Source organism: Solanum lycopersicum, chromosome 7, assembly GCF_036512215.1.
Source record: "Solanum lycopersicum chromosome 7, SLM_r2.1".
Classification (NCBI taxonomy): domain Eukaryota; kingdom Viridiplantae; phylum Streptophyta; class Magnoliopsida; order Solanales; family Solanaceae; genus Solanum; species Solanum lycopersicum.
In genome coordinates this window covers 8,014,255-8,024,556 of record NC_090806.1, presented here as the reverse complement: position 1 = coordinate 8,024,556, position 10,302 = coordinate 8,014,255, and the positions used below count along the sequence as shown (strand labels likewise).

At 33.9% G+C, this 10,302-nt stretch overlaps 1 protein-coding gene across 1 annotated transcript; it reads left to right on the top strand.

Moving 5' to 3' along the window:
• Positions 1-8,374: 8,374 nt before the first annotated feature.
• Positions 8,375-9,376, top strand: LOC101247537 (arabinogalactan O-methyltransferase 1). Its single transcript, XM_004243009.4, has one exon. The coding sequence runs from the start codon at positions 8,521-8,523 to the stop codon at positions 9,346-9,348; it is 828 nt and encodes a 275-aa protein (XP_004243057.3). The 5' UTR covers positions 8,375-8,520; the 3' UTR covers positions 9,349-9,376.
• Positions 9,377-10,302: the final 926 nt, after the last annotated feature.

Genomic DNA, 10,302 nt, shown 5'->3' with positions numbered 1-10,302 from the left:
GTATTTATAAAAATGCAGATATAATCAGTTAAGTTACAGAATTCATTGGGAGTAGCATAATACCAAGTTGGACTAGGGTTTAGCGTACCCAATAGTCCCAGAACTACTAGCCTAGTAGGTTGTAAGTCCCCTCTGTGGGCAATCAGTTTAGTGATCACTCTAGCATGCCTTTATACCTCTGGCAGGGTATATTGGGTCCTCTCGATGGGCGTATACACCGGACTCCATATTTAGCTCATGTGGTTTTATTATCGATTATTAGTAGCTCCCATAGTTCAGTCAGAGTCTCTGCATTGACTGTTTATTAGTATATTCAGTATTCAGTTTCAATATGTTATAAATTGGTCATTGCATCCAGTTTAGAAATCAGCACATCACATTCAGATTATTATACTTCTTTTTGTGCTTGTTCAGTTATGTTTTATTTCAGCTTTACTCTATCCTACATGCTCAGTACCTTTCAAGTACTGACGCACACGTGCGCTACATCTTCTCGTGATGTAGGTTCAGGTTCTCAGCATCCAGATCATGCATACATCGATTTCCCAATTACAGTTCAGCAGATTCAGTGGTGAGTCCTCATTTTCAGTCTTTAGTCATCTAGTTTAAGTTTTTGCTAGATTTAGCTGGGGCTTGTCCCAGTATTTCTAGTCTAGTTTATAGGCTATTTTCAGACATAGTTAGATTCAGCTTAGTATTGAGTTAATATTTCTTTTGTATTAAACTCATTGTTTTCAAATATCTCAGTTATAGAATATGGGTATTCCTCATCTTTTCATTTTAATGATTTAGCTTCCACAACAGTTTATTATCTTTAGTATGCTCATGATCATGTCAGTAGGGTTAGCTTGGCATCACTTGTGGTCCTAGGTTTCGTGTCTACGTCTTGGGGGTAGCTCGGGGCGTGACATTGGGAGTATTATTGAGCACCGATATGGGAAAGAGTTCATACAACTCATAGCCCCCCCACAAACCATGAAGCAAACGTGGGTAGAAAGGGTCATACTTTTTATATGATTCCTTAATTTTTTAAGCATAGACTAGTGGATCCACTTAGTATTAGGTTCTATACCCCGACAAAGTATAGGATGACTCACAGAGTTATATTGTATTTTGTATGCAAACTGAGTTATTATTGTATTTTCAATACATTAAGTTGCTAATGATTGTTTTAAAATCGTTTAAAATATTTCATCTTTTATTGTTGCTTTATATTGAGTTAAGTATGCAGAGTTGAGTATCTTATTGTTGAGTTGAGCCCTGTTTATCATTATTGGGTTGAGCCTTATTTCACAGATTGAAGTATCTCATTATTTAGTTGAGTCTTATTTCATTGAGTTGAATATCTTATCATTGAGTTGAGCCTTATTTTCTCTGAGATGCGTTGAACTATGTTTGTTTGAGTTGAGTTATCTTGAGTTAAGTTGAGTGAGTTGAGAAAAAATAAGTATGTTTATTTACCATCAGTCCAAGCTTATGTTAATGCTTTAGAATTCCCCTTGCATGCTCGTATATTTTATGATGCAGATACAAGTATTCTGGGTCATCAACAGAAGTTTCGGTGATACCACTTGTAGTTTTAGTCAGCTTTAGTGAGCCTTCTTATATTCTGAAGGACTACACCTTTATCCTACAATCAGTAGCTTTAAAATGTTATAGGTTATGTCAAGATATCCTTCTCTAATATTAAAGGCTTCATCGATAGACAAAATTAAGAAGTTTTCAGTATGTATCTTCCTTGAGTTGTTTTTAGAAACTCTAAGTTATCTATTGATTATTGTTCTGATTATTTTAAAGTTGAGTTAATTGAATTTAATTCACTTTTTAAGCCTTTACATGCTAAGTTAGTCTTCCACTTGTAGTCATCCAAGATGAGGGTTTGCTTGGGGACCAAAAATGGTTCTCTAGTGTCGGCCACATCCAGGGTGTAGGCTCGGGTCATGACAAATTCTGTTTCAGAGCACAGAATTGAAGTGTCCTAGGGTGTCTTTGAAGCCGTATCAAGGAGGATATTGTTTATGGTTCTCAGAGACCCACTTCTATAAATGAGGGACTATTGAAACTTAAGAAAAGTTTCCCTTTTTTCATACTCTTAATGGTGCAATAGAGTTATGTGATAGAGATTTATTCATACTCGTGTGTTTCTCATATTCATTCAACTAACCCCTCATATTAAAAGTGATTGAAAAGTAAGCAGAAGAGCCTTATAGATGAGTTATTCTTAGCAAGAGTATGAGGAAGTCATGGGACTCCGAAGAGATTGAGAGAAGTTCATGAGTGAGTTAAGTATTGAGTTCAAGAGGAATGCACTCATGTTCTTATAAATCGTGCGTTCAAGATTAAAGTGAGATGTAATTTCTTCCCTAGGCCTTGTTCCAGGCGAGATCCTTATGAGTAAGTATGTTTAAAGATTGGGTAGTATTTTCTCTTGAAAAGGTAGCATGAGTGACGAGATCATAAGAAGTAGTAATGACAGTTCCCATAATTTGAGGAAAGTATGATGAGGTTTAGTAATCTAAGAAAGGGAGATATTGATGAGGCAAACTAGGTTATTATAGTTATGCACTCAATAAGTTATTTCCGAAAATTTTTCCCTTATGGGTAGACTAAGAAGTGATGATTTGTTAAGATCTTATGGTAGGAGATGGAGCAAGAGTTGCTAGTCAAGAGGATATAGAGTATATTTTTTACCAGAATAGAGTTTATGTCGATTAGACATCATTTGAGGATAAATATATATGTTGGATAAAGCACAAAGTATCATAAAGTGATAGATATATCTAGGCTTATGATTTGTTTAAGAGGGTTATAATGTTCAGAAGGTTATAAAATTGATCAAGTGATGAGGTATTGTATAGTAAAAGAGCTATCATATTGATATACGGGTTTAGTAATGAATATTAAGCTTGAATTTGAGATGAGTGTCATGATCCATAGAATGGAAACATGAGGGTGATGGTGTTAGTCTTGAGATTTGATCTAGAAGACTTAACGAGAAGTAGGTAAGGAATTGAGATTAGTTTCAAAAATATGAGTGGTAGAAGTGAGAGACCCTAACCTTTAGATAATGGCAGTGAAGTGGTTGCTAAGTCACAGGAATAACAAGAGCATTAACAGGTGTACCGAGATGGTGTGTAATCATACAAGGTTCCAATTAAGTCATAATTGTCCAAGTGTTCCTAGATAACATAATTGAGTTTTCAAAGTGGAATATTTCCATAGCTTTAAAGTTTTAGGTTAAGAACTAACGGGGAAATGATAAGATGAGAAATCAAGTCAAGTGTTGATAATAAGATAGTATTGAGTTCAAAAGAGTAGGGGAGATATCTTTTCAGAGATCTTTGTAGTAGTAGAGTGTTGTTAGAAGGACAAGGTTAATGATCTTATCGTGATGTGATGGTGTGATAATTCCATCTAAGGTTATAAATGAGGGGGAAGAGGTTGATGAGGTTTTACTATGAGAAATAGCTAAATGAGAGCCCTTTGTTGGTTTCCTGTAGTAATGTGGGGAACTCTAGTTGGTATGTGATTAGTCCACAAATTGAACTCATTTAGGGATATATTCTTATAGATTTTTAGTGTCCTCAAATGTGTATTTGTCTTAATAACTGATATAAATCCTTAAGTTTCAGGTAATTTGGAGTTTGAGGCAAAGCATGGACATTACTTGGCAAAAAGGAACAAAATGTATGAAAAGACGAAGATCACCGAGTCCACTCGGAGAGTCACCAATAGGAACGGATATTGCCTTTTGTTCCAGTGTGCTAAAGCCCGAAAGGAAACGACAAAGTCGGCCGTGAAAATGAGCAGTCAATGCATCGCCGAGCAGTTTCGTGAAGCAGTATCATGTCACTCAATGATCCAAAACACGACGTTGTTGAAGCCTAGACCAAGACGACGATTAACTATAATTAATTGTTGAGAGTTGTAGCTAAATATAAGAAGATATTGAATTTTTAGCTTTGAATGGTAAACTTTCATATTTTCTTCTATTTTGTGAGTTCTAAGTTTGAGAGGATTTTGAAGAACTTGAAGATTTAAAGGGGTTCATCTATGAGAATTTGGATTTGGGTCTCTTGGATTCTTCACTTTTGGCTTGGACCAAGACTTAAATCATCATTACCCATTTGAACGCAAAATCATTTATGTATGAATTTCTCTCTCTTATACATGTGTGGCCAAAATACCCAATTCGTTGGGTGTGATTTTGTGAATATAGGGTAAATTGGTTATTATGTCTTGCTTGCTGATAGTTTATTTGTAGTTTAATAGTTGTGGATGACCTTAATGAGGTTGTAGTTTAAAATATAATCTCATCTATGTGTTTTCGGCTTACAAGAGAGAGAGAGGTCATATAACTAAGATTACTAAATTGATGGCCGCTGGGATTGGGTCGACATGAGGTTCAACTCGAGAGAGTGAACCTTAGTCTCATTCCCACACACTCAACTCAAGAGAGTGAATGGGATAAGGCGGAGGATTATCTTCATGCGAAAAGTGGGTTTTCGAGAGAAATCCATTTGAAACGGGGTAAGTTGTTCGATAGAAAGCTTATCTCCATTAAAGTCTAGACAAGTCACAAATATTCTACGAATTCTCTATTAAAATCATGTACCTGATAATTTAGTTTATCCTATATTCCTATCACATCCCAAGAACCCCCATCTCATTGATAAGTATTATTTGTTATTTTTGTTGGTTTTACTCTTTAGCTAATAAAAAAAAAACACATTGTTATTTGACGCTTGTGTCACCCCTTATATCTATTATGTCTTTTATCGATAATGTTTTAAGTTATGGTTATTTAGAACTACTTCTTAACTTTTATACTATATTCTCAACTACGTAACTGCTTCCTTGGGTCTCGATCCCAACCCTAGGTTGGGTTATATTATTGCTTACGACAGTTGGACCTCGTACTGGAGGTAGTGTCTTGATAACCATGATGGTTAAAAGGACTTATCAGTATGGCAAAGATGATGAGAATATTTTAAGGAGATGGTTAGTAGGACATGGAGTTGTTAGAGTAATAAGCTTGAATGTGGTGTTGTTAAACATTAGGCGATTCTTGATATAAGCCCAATGTGGTGGTAAACAGTAATAGTCTTGTGATGAGATTCCCTATAGAGAGGTGTAGAACACCAATCTAAGAATTTGGGTTAAGCTTGAATATAGTAAGAGCATACCAGACTCAGACCTTAGTAAGAGTAAACATTTTCCATACCCAATCCACTCGTCATTCGAGGACGAACGATCCCAAGGGGAAGATATTGTAACACCCGAAAATTTTTGAACGATGACTCGAACCATCCTTCGCAGTGAATTATTTTTACCAAAATATTTAAAATTTCTTAAGTATTAATGTCACTAGATGTAGCACCTTTAATTCTAAAAAGAACTAAAGAGAGTTCATTCAAGTCATTCCTAAGTGATTCTAAGTTTTGAGTCAACTTGAAACGATCATAACTTTCAGTACATGATGAGTTAGGTGACCCATAAGATATCAAATGAATGGTATTTGAAATTATATTTTCAACTCCACTGAGTTTAATTTTGGAGTTTGGATGAGTGAGATATGCCCTTTTTAAGTCATCATGTCCATTTAAGAAAAGCTACCTGAAAATATGAGGGGTATTTGGTCTTTTCCTTATCCAGTCAGATTTAATTAATTTTTAGTAAGGTTATAGGGGTCTAAATTGATTAGTTTCAGTTTTATAATCATAATAAACACTTAGGATTTTAGTTGAGAGTTCAAGAAGAGAAAATAGGGGGAGGGAAAGGAAATGATCAAAGCGTTCGTCTAGATTCTTGAGTTCTTTTTTTACAGATTTTCACCAAGGGTTTAACCCCTAAGAGTTATGTAAGTTTTCATATTATTGGGTTTGTTCACACACGCGCCAATTATGTGCTTCTTTTACAAATTTCATCCATAAGTTTGAGTATGTTGAGTTCTTGAAGATTCATTCTAAATCTTGTTATGTCAAGATTTTGACTAATTCTTGAGATAAATCCTTGGAATTTGAGGTTTGTTTTGATTAGATTAGTATATACTTAGGTTAAGTATCCGAATCTAAGTGAGTGGGGAATAAGCCATTTGAATCTTGGCGAACTAGGGTGAGGAAAATTAGCAAAGAAATTCATCATTTAATAGAAGCAAAAATATAATCCTTACTTCCAAATCGTAAGTCATTCAATAGAAGCAAAAATATATAATCGATAGTATCAAGGAGTAAAAGGCAGTGATTAAGTGAAACTAGTTAAGTTGATGTTTTTTACCATCAGAGTATATATATGCTATGGTGGTATCAAAGAACAAAAGGTCGTACTTCACTCAAAACACTATTAATTATTGTTTGATACCACTTGAGTGTTTGTATATATATACTTACTTTGATGGTATCAAGGAGGGAAAGGTAGTAATTCAATGAAAACTAACTAAAGTGATGTTTAATACCCTCAGAGTATATATACTATGGCGGTATCAAAGAATAAAAGGTAGTGTTTCACTTGGAACAGCTTAGATTTCAAAAGGAATTGGATTGCATAAATTTTGTCTACCAATTCAGGTCTAGGAGACATGTCTATGGTTCGTAAAACATTTTATGGGTCATATACGAATCTCGTAGAAATGGGAAAATGATTATTTGAAAATCAAGATCCAGTACCTCATCCTACAGATGACCCGTACAGTATGTCAAGTGATCTACGAGTGGTAGATGTGTTCCGTAGAAGCCATCCATACTTGGTGAAATTTTGGGGTTTAAGTTGAGTTCTACAGTTAGGGTCTACAGACACTAGGATTTCCTACGAACCGTAAAGGGTCCCGTCAAAAGTTGTGTAATCTTAAGGTCACAGTACTTGGTCTATAGTTAACTAGTATAAACCATAGAAAGTTCTAAGGTTGCGTGTTTGACCCATAGACCTGTCTCACATTTAATTTTTAATGTCTTTTGGGTCTTTTCCTTAATGTTTTATGCTTGTACTATGTCATTTTTTCTTCTATCATACGCTCTATATAATCATTCTTTTAAAATCATTATTTCTTTTATCTTGTATGATGTATGATAAGTGGCTTATGTAGGGTCTTTCGGGGTTCTATACGTCATCTTACACCTAGGGTATACTTTGGGTTATGACATCACCAAAAACACTACTAGTTACTATTTGATATCATTAGATATATTCTTGAGGCTACTGACTTCTGTTTTGTCAAGCTTTTCTGTGTTGATGAAATTGTTTCTTTTGAAATATTGTATGACGTGTGCTAAGTGGATTGTTTAGGGTCTTTCAGGCTTCCATACGTCATGTTACACCTAGGATATACTTTGGGTCATGAAATCACTGAAAACGCTACTAGTTACTACTTGATACCATCAGAGTGTCTATATGTGTATAACTACAAGTGTTATATATATATATATATATATATATATAGTATCAACGAAGAAAAGCAGTGCTTCACTTTAAAAAAACTACTAGTTATTGTTTGATACTACCAGATTATATGTATAACCTGATGGTATTAACAAAGAAAAGCAATTCACTGAAAACACTACTAGTTATTGTTTGATAGTATCATAGTATTATATACCTTGATGGTATCAAGGTACTTATATTTTAATGCATGAGAGGGTGTATGGACGTAAATAATTTGGGTGATAGGTCCACTAAGGATAATGGTTCGGATTGAGTCCAATTTAGATAAATAGTTTCATGAATTGGTCCAATTTGTGTAGTTTTCTCATAATAATATGTATTTTTCCCAAAAGCACTCTTAAAACCATAACCTGATCACAAAAGATTCATGTAAAACTCATAAAATTTCAGTTAGAAACCATACGTAGATGATAGCTATACTTCGATTATCCATTGATTTCTCTCTCAAAATTCACCATGTTCCAAAAGTTCTCCAAAATAAAATAATTCAGATCATAATTTTTTAGTATTACAACATGGATGCATCTACTATTTTTAAAATTGTTGCACCAGAAAATGTTCAACATTATTTTGCAACCATAATCCTCTTGTACGGTCTCAAAATTCGATGATTCTTGTTGCTATGTGTCCAAAATAACTATAATCGCCGAAAGTATAATAAATATAAGCATCCTTTATTATACTTTTATTTCTATTGTATATATATAATAATTTTTACAAAATTGAAAAACTATCCGAATTAATTAAAAAGATTTTTGATCCCTTAATCTCTCCTTTCCACAAATTCATTTTACATATATTATGAAGTTATTAAATCCGAAATCCAATATCATGAATTAGTAACTGCTTATCATGGAAGACGAACACTTGGATGGTTTGAGAAGCTTAAGTTCCTTAAAACTTGTTTTATAGTAACACAAACTTTAGATATTGTACATGGTTTGTGTAATAATATGTACATATCCGATTTATAGCAATCAACACCAAGTTTCAAGTAGAAAATGATAGATATTCAAATCGCCAATTGTTATCTTATTGTGATGAAGTTTCCCAAATAAATCTTTGTCACACACAATACATAACATGTTGAAATTAGCAATCATAGGTTTAACTTGTACAATATTACTTATTTTAATTTTATTTCGACTGTCAAATAATCCCACCATCTGCGAAACATCAGAGGGTTCAGGGACCCTCCTGAATGGGAACTCAACACTGAATGATGATATAATAATGTCTGAGCATCTCCAAGTTGATGCGATCCTCCACTATGCCACGTCACGTGTGATACCTCAACAAACATTGGACGAGATCAAGATATCTTTCAACTTAATCAAATCACTAACTCCTTGTAATTTGCTAGTATTTGGGTTAGGTCATGACTCGTTTATGTGGTCATCGATGAATTCACGTGGCACAACATTTTTCCTAGAGGAAGATCCAAAATGGAGCAGGGCTATACTTAAAGACCTATCATTCATCCGTTCTAACACAGTTAGATACAGGACGACTTTGTATGAGGCAGAGAAACTAATCGACCACTACAATAAGGAACCGGATTGTTGGGCTAGAAAATCAATTTTACGAGGTAATACTAAATGTAAGCTAGCATTGAACACGTTATCGAAGGAAGTGTATGATAAAGAATGGGACATTATTATGATAGATGGTCCAAAAGGGTATTTTGATCAAGCACCGGGAAGAATGTCAGCGATTTATTCTGCTGCTGTTATGGCAAGAAATCGAAAAGGGCCTGGGGTAACACATGTAATATTGCATGATGTAGATCGCGATGTAGAAAAAGTTTATGCAGAACTTTTTTTGTGTAGGAAAAATTTGGTCAATGGTGTAGGAAAGCTATGGCATTTTGAAATTCCTCCAGCTACGGATATGAACACTGATTTTTGTTAGATTAATAAACATTCAATTTTTATTTTGACTGTTGTCTAATTTATTTTTCACTTATAAATTACCTATGTTATTTTTATTTTTTTTGCCAAGTTTATGATTTTTTTATTGCTTATGTTTGATTTATTACATATTTTACCCATATTTTTATGGGTTGAATATGGGTGTCAACTCATATTTTATCCATGTAAAAAATCACTCACCCAACCCATTAAAATATGTATGGGTTATCAAAATATGGACTCATTTTATCGGCACTAGTCACAGTAAACATCTTGGCTCATGAAGTCCATTTCCAATCTTTGAAGGCGCTTGTCAATATCAATGTGAATTTGGGCGGCTACTATTGTCAACAAAGAATGACGATAAAGAAGAGAAAGTTTCACCATCCGTTTTGAATAGCAAATTAAGTCCAGAAGTTTATATATTTATGTCTAAAAGTGTGATTGCAAAGAAAAGTAGTCTACCAACAAGATTTATTTCAACTAATGCTTATACAATTGATTTGGACAAGGATTCTTTTGATGAAGATTTAGAAGACAATATGCCGGACACATATTTTGATAAAGTGACAAGGGAAGGGGATATCACCTAGGTAATAAAGAAGTGGAAGCACATAAAGCAAAAAAGAAGACATGAAAAATAACATAGTTGAGACGAAAAAATGATTGAGAAGTTTATTCCAAGTTACCTACTAATACGAGTGGTAAGAAAGAATCTATGACAATATCAATAGCTTCAACAAGATTCAATAAATCCAAGAATAAATGAAGAACTACCAAATATTGTTGGACATTTTGAAGTTGAAGACAAGAGAACAACTTCAGGTTACTTTAGATGAGCAATGAATCCTTTTTAATCGATGAATTTGTAAAAGTAAGTTTGTCGTCGATAACTCAAGCTGCTTGTTGGTTTTTATCTTTCTGCATTATTTAAACATTCTTATTTGCAATATCA